This window comes from Pithys albifrons, chromosome 1 (assembly GCF_047495875.1).
Source record: "Pithys albifrons albifrons isolate INPA30051 chromosome 1, PitAlb_v1, whole genome shotgun sequence".
Taxonomy (NCBI): Eukaryota; Metazoa; Chordata; class Aves; order Passeriformes; family Thamnophilidae; genus Pithys; species Pithys albifrons.
The window spans coordinates 123,185,131-123,200,527 of record NC_092458.1 but is presented as its reverse complement, the minus strand read 5'-3'; the positions used below and the strand labels follow the sequence as shown (position 1 = coordinate 123,200,527).

The 15,397-nt window shown below is 44.2% G+C and overlaps 1 protein-coding gene across 1 annotated transcript in view; it reads right to left on the bottom strand.

Moving 5' to 3' along the window:
- The window catches only part of DSCAM (DS cell adhesion molecule), a 465,618-nt gene that overhangs the window by 58,753 nt on the left and 391,468 nt on the right, over positions 1 to 15,397 (bottom strand). The window contains exon 21 of the mRNA XM_071566625.1: positions 7,706 to 7,859. Coding sequence (XP_071422726.1) covers positions 7,706 to 7,859 — 154 coding nt within the window. The remainder of the gene's footprint in view (positions 1 to 7,705; positions 7,860 to 15,397) is intronic.

Sequence of the window (15,397 nt, the reverse complement as noted above, 5' to 3'; positions counted from 1 at the left end):
CTGCAGATGTCCAAGGGATGCTTCTCTCCAAACTTCCAGCAGACAGGTGTCTTACAGAAGTTAAATTATTGATACCTCACTGATACAACAGCTTTGGTATTAAACAAAATAAACCATGAACGCACATGTTTATTCATTGCGGAGTCTACCTGGAATCCAGAAATATGAACAAACCCTTGAGTCTTGTGTCAGCTCTCAGATCACCTAAATATATATCAAGAAGAGTTTAGATTTATAAATTTAGTATTATTTATTATTATAACTTGAAGTTGATATTATAAACTGTAGTTTATAACACTTGGGTTGTGTTAGAGCTTCATTTGTTATTACTCAAGAATGACCCTTCACAGAAATAGCCTTGTTAGCCTCTAAATACACATTTTAAAGGCATACACTGAATACAGATAGATAAAATACTGTATTTTTAGGCTTCATCTACTTCAGCCATGCACACTGATCAGAATTTATACTTAATAATCCATTTTGCACCAATTAGAAAAACATGAAAATGAGACCCAGCTTCAAATATAACTGGGACAGTTAATCTTGAAAAAAAATCATGCATAAAAGAACAGACCTTGAAAAATTAAGCAAAATTACTTGAGTAGGCTGCAATGGGACTTGAGATATTCATAAAAAGGAAAGATTTCATGGATTATATGATCAGTTTGGGCTGTGTTGCCTGTAAAGACCAACCTTCTCTACAAATTTTATTCTGGGCAAAATTTTGACTGAAAACACAAGTGGTTGTTTAAAGATTTAGGTAAAAGACAAAGGGAATGTTGAGGAATGGGACAACATTACTTTCCTAATTGCAGAGCAAGGACATGTCCTGTCCTGGCTAAACAGCAGCTGAAGATCTCTGGGCTCACTTCTTCCAGAAACTGATCCTTAACTTTGGCAGGAAAGCTCTGCCCTGGAAAAGTTAAACACCAGCGCGAGGCAAAGACACTGCTCAGTCATTAATCTCATGAATCAGCCTGGTTTTCCACCAGGGCATTCCTGGGGCCACATCTTCTAGGAGAGATTTACACAGGAATGTACTGCCACAAGCCATTGGCTAATTAACCAAAGGAACTCAGACAGAAGAATGCTCAGTGCCCCCAGAGACACACAGAGTGAAGTGCTGGCTCTGCCGAAGCTGGTGTTAAAAGGCTCCTTTGTCTTCAGTCGTGACAGGTTTTGTTGCAGAAGGTGCCTCGTGGTGCTCACACCATCTTTAAAAGCAGTGGGAGATGTTGTAGGCACTTACTATCAACAAAACACATCTGTAACATCTGGACTGCTGGAGTTCCTGTTCCATGCAAAATTCCCTCTGCCTCATGAAGCCTGAAAAATCATTTTAAATTTAACTATTAATCATTTTCTCCCCAGCCTTCCCAACTCCTCAGTATTTCTTGACATATCCAACTATTTTTAACTGCTGCCAATTTCTGTAGGACAAAGCAGGAGGAATTTAGGAATCCTGCTGAAGCCTTCAGCGTGACATGGCACCACTGTTGGCAAACTTTCTGTGTTACCTTTTTGGTTTCAATAGTTCTTTCAACAAGAATTCTTCCTTAAGTCATAGGCAGGACATCAGATACTGAAAGTGCAACAATGATGTTGTAGCTCCTGCTTTGCCAAATCCTGTGTCCCCCACTTTACTGTGATGTGTGGAAGCAACACAAACCTCAAAGAACACTAAGCCAGTAGTAAGATGACAGACCATAACTCAGAGGCATTGATTGCAAAAGCATAGGGTGCTTTTCTTGGGAAAGTATCCACAGGTTTCTATGGATTATCTTATTCCTTCCATGTACTGAATGCTTTTAAACAAGATGGCAAAACATCATGAAAATTTTCAACTCCAATTTTCTTTGTAGTTCAACTTCATATAATGTTCTGAGACTGCTAAAAGGCACACAGAGAAAAATAGAAGCAAAATAAATGTCAAGTGAAATTCTAACAGGTAAAAACGCCTGGAATCTCACAGACCTCTCCCTTTGGAGCAAAGGGAGTTTTAGGAAGCATGTGGGCAGTTCAGCTGCAGGGTTTAAGGGTTTACCTCTGTTATTGAAGTCACCCACACACCTACAGACTTCCCTCCAGCCTTTCATTGGATGGCACAGCACTTGACAGGGGCTGTGGCTGTTCCTATTTTTTCCAGATTACCCCATCATTAACTGAAGATAAAGTGCCTTCACAGAACAGAGCACTCTCTTATGCTAATGAGGTTCTCTACATGTTTGTTTGTTTAAATTACAAATCCTATAACCTACATTTGCTGTCATAGAAGTAGAAATGGGCAGGAATTCTTTGCAAGGGGCTGTAACACAGGTTTGTGTTTTGTTTTTTTTTTTTCATTGCAGAGCACACAACTGCATTTTAAAGGCAAGCTGTATAGGGAGACTGAACAAGAGCTATGACAGTTCACTCCAGCTCAGATTAAAAGTAATAGAAGATCCATCAGTGAATACCCTGGGTCAGGAGTTTCTTTCATTTACTTTGTCACAGAAGAAGGTGGGCAGGCCTTGGCACAGGTTGCCCAGAGAAGCTGTGGCTGCTCCATCTCTGGAAGTGTCCGAGGCCAGGCTGGACAGGGCTTGGAGGAACTTGGGCTGGTAAAAGGTGTCCCTGCCCATGGCAGGGGGTTGAAATGAGATGCTCTTTAAGATTCCTTTCAACCTAAACCATTCTATGATTCTAATATCCTGTTTATTCCATCCTGATGAGCTATTAAAGGAACAGACCAATGGGGTGTGTGTACTATAATGTGAGCCCCACATGCTGTTAAAAAACATTAAACACACAAATCAACATAGACCAGGGGAAAAACCTGGTCAAAGTTAATGCTCAGGTAGTCTGAAACAAGAGAGGAAATTCAGTATTAAAGCCAGAGAGTTCTCCCCAGAAGATCAGATTGCCATGGGTCTAGATCTGTTATCATCATGTTGCCAGCAAATGTCATTTTCCATCAGTCATGGCCAGTAAATAAGAGGAATAAAGGGCATGAAAGGCTTTATGTCTTTTGAATATATTTGATAGGCTCTTCCAAGTCAACAGTGAAGCATAATTCAAGGGGCAGGGGCAGAGCTTCCTTCCAGACTGAACTTTCATTGCCGTGATTATTTTCTATTTGTTGGATTTTTTCTTTATTATTTCTGTCAGTTAATTACAGAGAATAACAATCTGTTCTGAGAAATGAAGGCACTAAAGAAAGAAAGAAATGTTAACTTGAATTAAGCTTTCATTTAAATTGGACTATCCATTTCACATCAAACCCCTATCTAGACATTGCCATTGTTCTCAAAGGAGTTCTTAAAGGGGTTATAATTAAGTTGACATAATTCAATTCAAAGTTAACTCTCATTAGCTGTCAGGATGGTATCATTACTTGGACAGTTACTGTGCAGTAAGAGGAGTAAAAAAAGAAGCAAACAACTTCAAACAGTGGCCCACAGGATGTTCTTGCGTTGGGAACTTGTGGCAAAATCAGGCTCTAAGTGCTTCTAACCCTGGGATGTGCTGTTTGCTTCAGACAGACTGGGGGCTGAGAAAGGTCTTGGAGGTTCTTAGCTCTGCCCACCCTTCTTCACTGCACAGCCACTGCCCTTGGCACTGATCACCACTTTCCCCCAGCTCTCTAAAAAGCCTCATGGTGCATTCATAAAGGAAATCTTGTACATGATACAATAATTTCTAACCTAGCTACATCCAAAGATCATAAAATTGCTACCTATCAGTATTCCTAGTGCCCATCAAAACCTCCACAAATGGATTATTCACCACTTTTTCAGTCCTAAGTGCATGTAAGAGGCTTTTTCTGAGCATCACATAATGCAGACTTTATATTGGACTATGACTACAAGCTCTAAGGTTGACTGGATGCATTTTACTGTCCTCTGAAATAAAGTCTTGTTCAGACTGACCTGTCTGTATTGAAGTAATTAATTATTTTCCTTTAAAACAATTTTTTCTTTTCATAAAAGTTATTTTTAAGTTCCCTTATTTGTCATCATGGATTATGTTACATAAGCTTCAGAGGAGCAGAATTAATTCTGGTAAGCTGGATCAGTTTAAATACATGTGGGTCAAGTTGCAACTTCTCAATTTTTGGCAAACAGAGAGCAGTTGGATACTGCAATTCCTCATGAGCACAGGGCATGAACCTTGGCACCTTGCAAAGCCTGCACTGACCTGTGTTCACCTTTGAACACTTCCCTCTTTTTTTAAATGCACAGGGAAAGGAAAGGGGAAACTTCTAGTGCAATTTGTGCAGGGACCCCTGCACACTGCTGGGTTTCCCTGCAGCCTCAGTCTATGCCTTGCATTATGTTGCTGGTTGATTGGTTTTAGATTCACTTGACCATCTATTTTTATGCCCATTTTTGTCTCCTTTTTTTTTTTGAATTTCATCAGCACACATTCATTACACTCAGGTGACAGCTGACCTAAAAGGAGGAACACACTGAAACCTTTGCCCTGTCCCCGAGATGTTCCTTCACAATCCTCCGCCACTGATGTCCTTTACACTCCTCATTCCTCTTTTAAGACCTCAGCTTTGGTCATAGCGATGTTCAAAATGCAGGGTGCAGATGTTCTACAAGAAAGCCAAAAATGCAAAAGCTCAAGATTTTCAGATAATTGAGATTTTCATGGCCTTCAGGTCATTCCATAGCTACTAGGAAAAAGAATTGTCTGAAAGGTTGTACAAAAAACACCAGGAAGAAGCAGAGAGTAAAAGTGACCCTTAGTTGACAGAAAAAACCCTGTAAGCAACGGTATGGGGACCAAGCATTTCCCTGCGTATTCCAACTTAGTCTTCCTTCCCTTGGTAGACCCTCCCTGTATTTACAGTGACAAATCTTCCATTGTGATCTACAGTGGTAACACCATAGTTACCACAGGCTTCTCCCAGCAATGCTGAAAAATATTCCTCACATATGCTAAAAACTTTGGCCTAGAGAAGTGGCAGACAGAACATGGAAGTTCCCATCACAAGCCTGAGGAATTCTGTTTGCAGGTTCTATTCTTTGGGAAGCTGTTGGGTTCAAAGAGTGCCTTCCAAACACCAGCACTGCCATCCATGACAATCACAGAAACCCAGAAAGAGTTTGGGTTGGAAGGGACCTTAAATCCCATCCAGTGCCACCCCCTGCCATGGGCAGGGACACCTTCCACCAGCCCAGGTTGCTCTGTGCCCCATCCAACTTGGCCTTGGACACTCCCAGGGATGGGGCAGCCACAGCTTCTCTGAGCATCCTGTGCCAGGGCCTGCCCACCCTCACAGCCAAGAATTTCTTCCTAATATCCCATCTACCCCTATTCTCTTTCAGGGTGTAGCCATTCCCCCTTGTCCTGTCACTGTGCCCCATGCAGTCCAAACTCTGGGCCAGTTCCAGTCCTCTCTGCTGCCCATGGAGGGCCAGGGGTGGCCCTTTGTGACATCACAGGCACCTTTCAGGGCCCTTTGTGACATGGCCATGGTGTTACCCAGAGCCCCTTGTGACATCACAGAGCCCTGCCCTGCCCCAGGGGTATATAAGGAGCGCAGAGCTCAGTCCAACTCCGGGAGCAGCTCTCCCAGGAGGGAGCAGCTCCCTAGGGGTCCCTCCCCTCTCCCTCTCCCTCTCCCTCTCCCTCTCCCTCTCCCTCTCCCTCTCCCTCTCCCTCTCCCTCTCCCTCTCCCTCTCCCTCTCCCTCTCCCTCTCTCTCTCTCACTCTGCAGGATGAGGAGGTGGACGAGGGGAAGGAGAAGCCCAAGGCCCAGCCTGCCCAGGACTCCTCTGCCTCCCCGAGATGGACCTCAGGCTCTCCCAGGTCAGGATCTCAGCCACAGCAGCAGCCAGGTGCAGTGACGCTGGGGCTGCCTCCCCGAGATGGACCTCAGGCTCTCCCAGGTCAGGATCTCAGCCACAGCAGCAGCCAGGTGCAGTGACGCTGGGGCCAGGGTAATGTATTGTTCCTTCCTCTCATCCTTCCTCCCTTCTTCTTTCTTTCTTTCTTTCTTTCTTTCTTTCTTTCTTTCTTTCTTTCTTTCTTTCTTTCTTTCTTTCTTTCTTTCTTTCTTTCTTTCTTTCTTTCTTTCTTTCTTTCTTTCTTTCTTTCTTTCTTTCTTTCTTTCTTTCTTTCTTTCTTTCTTTCTTTCTTCTTTCTTTTTCTTTCTTTTTCTTTCTTTCTTTCTTTTTCTTTCTTTTCTTTCTTTCTTCTTTTCTTTCTTTCTTTCTTTCTTTCTTTTTCTTTCTTTCTTTTTCTTTCTTTATTTCTTTTCTTTCATTTTCTTTTAATTTTATTTTCTTCCTTTCACAATAAAAAATGTCTTCCCAATGTCTAATCTAACCCTACTCTCTGTCAGTTTGAAGCCATTCCCCCTTGTCCTGTCACTCCAGGCCCTTGGAAATGGTCTCTCTCCATCTTTCTTGGAGCTCCTTCAAGTCCTGGAAGGCCACACTGAGGTCCCCCCAAAGCTTCTCTTCTCCAGGCTGGACAATCCCAGCTGTGCCAGCCTTTCCTCCCAGCAGAGCTGCTCCATCCTCTGCCCATTCTGTGGCCTCCTCTGGCCTCTCCAGCAGCTCCATGTCCTTCCTGTGCTGCCCTCAGGGCTGGGGCAGCTCTGCAGGTGGGTCTCACCTGAGGGGCAGAGGGGCCCCCTGCTCTGCTGCCCACTCTGCCTTTGGCACAGCCCATGTTAACACCTCTGATGGTTAATCTGCCATCAGCAAACTGCTGATCTACCACCTAGACATGTAGGAGCAGCAAGATTTCCCATGCTGATGTTGTGTGCTCTCCCATGCAAAAAGTCCCTTCACGTTGGTGGCACTGGGCTGAAGTTCTGGAAGGCTTTTTTCAGAAAGTATCTCTCACCATAATGCACTACACACTTTCTTTTACAGCTCTACATCATTAGACACACAAGTGAAGAATTAGTAGCTTGTAAACTGTAAAGTCAATTAAATGCATCTCATATGGCTACCCCAAGGATCTGTGCATTACTCTGCTCTTACTGCCATGGGCTGTGATGTGTTCAGTGGGAGAAAAAGTCAGTGTGAAGATCCCACAGAGAGATTAAATCTGGTGGGGCTCTTCTCACATTCCTGCCTGTTTCCAAAGCTCAGGTGCTGTAACACTGCAGGCATCACAACTCACAGTACAGCTAAGGCAGCATTCATAGGCCCCACTAAAATCTTTTAATAGAACAACTAGTACAGCTGGAAATAAATATGCAAGTTTTGGAGGCACATTATCCCTTCATCACATCTGAAATAGAAGCAACTTCAAAGCTAATGCAAGTAGAGAACAATTGTTCAGAGTTTAGATATGTTAATCAGGCTGTCTTATAAAAAATGGTACCTGTGGAATACACAAGAGATATAACCAAGGACAGGAATGATAAACAAGTTACCTAGTACAGCAAGAAGAAACATATTCCGAGGGGGAGAGAGATCACGTGCAAACCCTCTGTACCCCACAAAAGAAGACAAAAATTGCTTTAAAAAGGCGATACATTTCCTTCTAAGGTAGGTAGGACCAATTACCCCCAGAGGAGCGCATCATCCTCTCTCTGCTGACTTCAGCCAAAGCTTGAGAGTTGTCACTTTGTGGGGAGAGCAGCAGTCACTGCTGACAGTTCCTGCCCTCGGAAAGCAGTGAGGCACAGAGGCCACGTGACAATTATTACGGTAATTAGCTGTGCAAAGCTCCGGCTCGCTCCGAGCAGCAGTACCTTTAGCGAGTGGCTCTACCGTGATGATCTCGCTGCTGTTGCCCCTTCCCGCAGCGGTCACTGCCACCACCCAGACGCTGTACTGGCGATTCCGGCTCAGGTTGGGGATTCTGTAGGAAAATGAGTCGGGAGAGGCTTCAAACTCGCTGATTACCTGTGGTGGGAGAGACAAATGTTTCCAGACTAAAATAAACAGCGTTTGGACAAAGCCTGCTAAGTTGAGTGCTACAAAGCCCTTTGCCTCGGGGTTCTCTGATTGAGCATCAGTTGCTCCAAACAGATGGGAGATGGCAATAAACAGAGCAGGCACGATAACTTGTTGCAATCCATTTATATTCTGTGAGTTTCGGCCCATGTCTTGTTTACAGATTGCTTTTATTCAGATGAGGACTTTTATGTGCCTGTTTATATTTATACGGTTGGATAAACAATTGAAAGGGACATATTTGACTGAATTTTGCCATCAATAGTTCTGACAAACTGATCTGCCTCTACACAAAACTTTCCCAACAGAGTATTCAGTTCTGCACCTGCTGTGAAATCTGGAGTTTACTACTCGAGATCTGCCTCCAGGAACCTTTGGTGTTCCTTATTCCTGGCTTTGGTGGCTTATTCCTTCAGCAGTGGGGCAAACCAAGAAATACAAACTCTGCTCTGGAACAGACTGTTCAAACTTGCCCCCTAGTCTAGTTTTGCACAATCACAAAATTACTTCCATCCAAAGGCTCCCAGCTGAAGGTCATCTCAGCCAGTTAGCTGCGTTAGCAGGGAAGGACAAGTGCTGGAAGAAATGCCAGCTCGGTCTGTTGACACACTGTCACTCAAGTGCCTCTGCGGCGAAGCTGAGCAGCTGCTCATTGTGAGAGGCTCTGCAGCCTCCTCGGAGCAACCTGTGCAAGCAAAGGTGTGCAGGAATGTCTGGATTCCCCCAGGGAACGCGGCTTTGAGCACCTCAGCACATCCTCTACAGGAAGCTTGGTGGAGGAGAAGGGAAACCTCAACCCCCAACAGTGTTATAAGCCTCAATAAAATCCCTTTTATTGGCAATATGGGTGTTGTGATGCTTGTACGTAAAAATGGAGGGGTAATGAAGCATTAGAATGAATAACACTCACTTCCCTGTGCAATGCTGAGCACGGTAACAGCTAACTAACAACAGGCTAAAAATAATTAGAACGTTAATGACGTAGAAAAGAAGATTTTATGAGGAATCAGCATTAAAAATAATGCATCAGTGTAATCTAAACTTGGTTCAGACTGACAGAAAGTGTGCGAGGAATCTCTTTGATATACAAATAAATCTGCTTGTGGTAAAGGCCAATTCCATCTGATTAGCATTTCAAAAGGCACATTGACCTGAAAACATTGGAATATGTAGTCCTTCAAAGTGAATTCCAAATAAACAAGGGATGTTTCTGAGGTGTCATTAAACACCTCTCCAGTGTGAGCTACTGAAGGGGTCACTGCACTTCTCTGTTCTTGAGCTGGCACCTCCTACAGCCAAGGGAAGAGAGAGTTCATCTCATCTCACCTCATCTCACTTTGGAAATCCAGAGTGAAGACATCTGTACCTGAGCCAGGCACCTCGACTCCCTGCAGAGACCATGCAAGGCTTCTACAAGAACACATGCTGTTTTTTCCATGGATATTAACTTTTCTGGGGAGACTGGTTTGCTCCAGCTAAGGTGCCCAGGCTCAGCACAAGCCCAAACCAGGATCTTGCCTTATTTTCCAGCCAATCTTACTGTTCCTTTCCTTGTCCCATTTAGCAAGCACTGGCCTGGGTTCCCACTTCTGATATGAAGAAGTCAGTGCAGCCAAACACTCCGATTATTATGTGAAATTTTGCAGCAGGTTTTGAGAACCATCTGCCTTGACATTTACACAGGAATGTTGGACAAACGCCCGCTGCTTGACAAGCTGGATCTTTGTGAGGTCATACATAAAAATTAAAGTATTGATCATGGCACAGGAGGCTTGAATGTTAATATTCATGAGGCAGCATTTCCTAGGGTTAATTTGGAAGTCAAACAGGCTGGGCTGGCTCTGGTACTTGGCTCCACTCATTAATGCAGTAATCTAGCACGGGTCACTTCTGACCCACCCATTGACACACAACATGGATACAGCATTTAGGAACAGCTAAACATCACAGAATTCCTTATTGCTCACTCTCATTCCAGCAAGCATCAAACCAGTTAAATTTACACTGTTTTCCCCATGATCCCTATGGTTTATGAAAGGGACACGTGGCTGCCTTTGGAAGCCACTCCTAACACTGCCAATCTCCTGCTTGAAATGCCTCACTGCCCTGGTCCCCTCTGCCACAGCAAAACTGTCTCAAAACAGAGGAGCTCTCTCTCCCTGGGACTCCAGAGATGAAGAATCACAAATTTAGCTGCTCCAATGCTTTTAAAATGCCTTGTCTTCAATTCCTTTCTTTCACCCACAGAGAACCAGATCAGTCACACATTTGCATCTGTAGCTATTCCAAATGTAAAATCAATTATTCTCGGAATTAATTTATTAATTGAATCTGGGAAATGTAGCTTCACTACATTAATGGTTCTCATTCTCTTAAAACAAACTGCTATAGCAAAGGAGTTTGGTTTCTAAGCAGTCAACATACATCTTCTGTTTCCTCAGCTCACATTCCCTTTTAAACACTTGGGGATGCTTCAGTGACAAAGAATCGATTTTACTTTAAACTTTTGCCTGTCATTTCAATTAGACTAACATGCCAGAGACTTTGATTACACAAGAAGAAAAGAGGCAGCTTTGTCAGCAAAGGGAAGATTAAACAATTGAAATGAGAAATATTTGAAAGGAATGTCACCTTGTCACACACTGGTCTGGGCATGTGCCAGTATAAAACATGTACTGCTGTTCTGTCTTAGGGGCAGTAACGTGCTTGCTCAAGGGATTTCTTTTCCTAATTGCTATTTTTCTTCAGCTTATAGGTGATGGGTTAATTTTTCTTCTGTCTTTAGCTCACTGTCTTAAGAAGAACAGGCAGAGATCAGTGTCTAAAAAGCCAGCAAAGGCTGTGAAGAATCAAATGAAACCCAAGTCCTTTTTCAGAATGCAGTCAATCTCCTTCCCAAACCAGGCAAGAGATGCTGAGGATCAGCCACTGCAGGGAACATTAATTTCCTCTGATGCAACTTCAGCTCTGTTGGTGTGCATTCCTTCATACACTTTGAATCAGGATGCCACCTCCTGGCATTTCTGACTCCTTTAAGGCAAAATTAAACAGGTAATATGTATAGACTCTGATCCCTCTAGCTTTTATTTTTGTTTGTTTCTATTATTCGTTGGTTTGTTTGTTGTGATTTTTTAACCCAGCAAGGGAAAAATACATAAGGGCACTTTAGAAAAAGTAAAAAAAACCCATTTCTAACGTTTTTTCAAGCAATGAGAGAGGCTCCCAAGCAGGGAGTTAAGCCAACAGATACCATCTACTGTGCACTGGAAGCTTATTTAGTGAGAGCAAACCTGTACCTTGTTTCCAGCTGGTTCTACATAACTAGTGGTGTGAGATTAGGTGCACTGCAGATCTCTATCTCCTCATCCTCTGCAAGCTGCAGGAAACTTGAAGGTGAACTGAGAAAGCCATATGGGACTTTACGGACATGAGTGAAAAGAAAGAAACACCCCAGGTTTGTGGTGTGTGTTGTGGAGTAAAAACACGTACAAGTTGGTTAACTGTGTATTTGCTGCCCCATCTTGAAAATTAAAAATCCATTTATACACTACCTAGAATAGCAAGTGTGTTTTCATTATGAATTTAGGTAGAAAACATGCCCATGACATCATCCAAAAATGGAGCTGGAAGAACCCTGAGAGTTCACCCAAGTCTGTATTTCTTCTTTAAATCAGGTTCAGCTGTATCTGCTCCATTTCAAACATGTTTTTCCAACCTAATTTTGAAGACTTACAACAAAAGGAGACTTTGCAGCTCCCTGGGCTGCATAACCTTTCTCGTTGCTTAAACAATCTTATGGTTAGAAATCTTTTCTTGTAGACTAGCTCGAGTTTCCTGCTGCAGTTTAAGCCCATAGCTTCTTTTCCAGGCTCTCAGGAACATGGGGAATAGATAATTACCTTGATCTTTGCACCAGTCTTTAATCTACATGAAGTTTTATCATTCCTTTCCCCACCAGTACCTTTATCTTTTTACAACCAAATAACCTTTCAACGTTGTCCAGAAATCACATTTTCTCTGGAAGTTCCTCTAAGAATATCTGCTGTTATCCTTCAGACTGTCAAATGATGCCCCCCCTTAGCTTTCTCAAACCCAGTTTCCAAACCTGTATTCAACAATCCCAGGGTTTCTCATCTGGCTTTTCATTACAGGATCATAAAGGCAGCTAATGTTCATCTTGGGATGCACAATAACCCCAAAATCCCCTTCTGAAGCACCAAGCCAATTGCTCTCTCTATTCAGTGCTTCTGTAGTTGATTATTCATACTACCCATTTTCTTGCGAGATTTTATCTAACTTTTTCCAGACCAATTTCCCACTTCATCAAGATCTGTCTGAATTCTGGTTGTGTCTCCTGTGTACATGCAATCCCTTCCAGACTTATATCTCCTGCAAATTTAATAGTCAGCCTCTCTATTTCATTATCCGGGTCACTAATGGAACCACCACACAAAAGTGGACTCAGGAGAGATCCTTATGCCTCTCCCTCCTGCCCACAACAACAAACCAGTGGTTTTGCAGCCTCCCTCAGAGCAGCAATCGGTTCTATATCTGGCCTGAGTTGAATCAGTGAAATGGTGTTTGCAGAGCTGAGTTTCTCTCAATAACCATCCATCCTCTGGGCTTATCTCCACTGCTAAATGGGAGACAGCCAGTCAGTGTGCTGGGCACTCCATCCCACTGATCCACACTGCTTTCAAACTTGGGCTCCAGCTCACTTTTGGACTGCCCTAAAAAGCTCTTTCCAAAATGAATCTGCTTTAGCAGCGTGGGCTGACCTTGGCCACCATCACACCCTCCTGGGCTCAGGAGCTGCTCCTCGGCCCCTGTTTAATCAGCAGCACAGATGAGGCCTGTAATGAGCACTGAGTCTCAGCAGGAACTAAAGTAGGTGAACAAAACACAAAGGTCTCCATCTTTCTGCAGAATTGTCTACCCTGCTCTACCTCGGGCCTTTGTTGTTCCTGGAAGTCACAGAATCCCACAATCATCAAGCCTGGAAGAGACCTTCAAGATCATCACCCCAGCACCACCATAATCACTCCTAAAACACAACCCCAGGGGCCACATCCAGACACCTCTGGGACACTTCCAGAGACTCCACCACCTCCCTGGGACACTTATTCCAATATCTGACCACTTTTGCAGAATTTTTTTTTCTAATTACTTATTTGAAGCTCTCCTGGTGCAACTTGGTTGTAATAATGCCAAGCTCATGGGTTCAATCCCCTATGTGGGCCATTGATTTAAGAGCTGGACTCAATGATTCTTGTGGGTCCCTTTCAACTCAGAATAGTCTGTGATTCTGTGATGTTTGAATGAACTTAAAGCCATTTTCTCTCATCCTTTCCCTTGGGCCATGGCAGAAGAGCCTGACTGCCCTCACTGCCCCCTCCTGTCATGGAGTTGTAGAGAGCAATGAGGTCCCCCCTGAGCCTCCCCTTCTCCAGAATAAACACTCCCAGCCCCCTCAGCTGCTCCTCACAGGACGTTTTCTACACCCCTCCCCGCTCCACTGCCCTTCTCTGGACACCCTTGAGCACCTCAATGTCCTTTTCCAACTGAGGGGCCCAGAACTGAACACAGAACTCGAGGGGTAGAGTACTGTGATTTTTTATTTTAAAAATGGTGGTTTAGAGTCTCGTGGACTCACAAGTTGCCCAGTAAGGGCGGCTACGACAAGTTGCTTCCACCTGGAAGCAAACTGGGGTAATACAAAATCAATGCATTTCTGTGTTTAGAGAGAATGAACCTCAAGCTGTGCATCCCTGAGCAGAGCAGACAGACCATTGCTGTGCCCTCTCAGTGAACTCCCTAAAGATGTGAAACTCTGCCTGAGGTCATGAGCTGCACTTTTCTTGAGGACTGCTGGCTCTTGCCTTGCTTCCCTTCACACATGAACAGGCTGCCAGAGCTGCAACCAACCACCAGCCCTACACCACAGGCTCCAGTAAGACTCTTGGCTGCCACTTTGGTCATACAACAGTTTCTGTTGAGGCTCATGCTTTGAAACATGGCATCTTCTTCCCTGGAAGAGTGTTGGTGTGCTGGGACAGGCTGCTCAGAGAGGTTTGTGGATGCCCCATCTCTGGATGTATTCAAGGCCAGGCTGGACTGAGCTGTGAGGAGCCTGGTTTAGTGGAAGCTGTCCCTGCCCACAGCAGGGGTTTGGAACTGGATGAACTTTAAGGTCCATTCCAACCCAGGCCATTCTATTATTCTAGGATCTATTTTTCAGTTAGCATTATTGAAGGTGACTGTTGGAAACAGAAGCTGGGCACAAAACAGAATGCACCTGCTATATAACATTTTATCTTTTTTTTTTTTTCTTTAAATGCAGAACTGAACTGTTCAAAAGTGTAAGATGGAAATTTTGGAAACAGCAGAGGTAGCTCCCTGCCTTCCCAATGGCAGGAAAATCTTGCAGATCCATTTCCAGGCACTACACCACTGCCTGGACTTCTAGGTAGCCCACATGGCCAAGGAGTCTTCTGTTTGGGAGCCACTGAGGTACACTGTCTACCTCCCCCTTTGGAGCAGGGAGTCCATCAGCCTTCTGAAGGTGGGGAAGGGTCTAGCAAATGTCTTATGAGGAGCACCTGAAGGTACTGGGAGTGTTTAGTCTGGAGAAGAGGAGGCTCAGGGAGAACCTGACCTCATTGCTCTCCACAACTCCCTGAAAGAGGTTGTAGTGAGGTGGGTTTGTTCTCTTCTTCCAAGTCTCAAGTAAAGGAACAAGAAGAAATGGCCTTGAGTTATGTCAGGGGAGGTTCAGATTGGATATTAGAATTTTGTTTTACACTGAAAGTGTGGTCAGGCATTGGAAAGGGCTTCCCATGGAGGTGGAGGAGTCCCTATCCCTGTCCAAGGAACAACTGGCCGTGGCACTCAGTGCTCTGGGCTGGGTGACAAGGTGGGTGTTGGTCACAGGTTGGACTTGATGGTCTGGGAGGTCTTTTCCACTCTAAATGATTCTGTGACTGTCTCAGGGACATATTCTGTGATCAGGGAAGCAGCATGTGGTCTCTCAGGCTGGTGACCACAGGAAGGTCAGGGGACCACCTTCTGCACTCCCAGGGGTTCTGCTGCCTCCTTTGTTGGCCCCAAGACATCACCAGGTTTGCTGAGAGAATTCCAGCTCCCTCCCAAACTGTGTGACACCACCTGGGCCCGAGTGCTCTGTCCCTGTGTGATGCAGAAGGGAATGAGATGAATTCAAACCCACTGGAAGCCACTACAACAGAGAGCAAGGACTGCATCGATACACCTGCATGTGAGATTGGGAGGGAGACAAGGAAGGAGTTTTATGAAAAAATCAATATCAAATTTGTTTTAGTAGGGCTTTACAAGGAGACCTTTGAAAAATTGTATAGAAACGGCACATCATCAGAATCAATTTATGCTCTGTCACAACTCTCCTGAGGTCTGCTCTCTGACAAAAATAAGATAGGCAAAAAATGTAAAGTTGACAAAGCAATTAAAGTAAT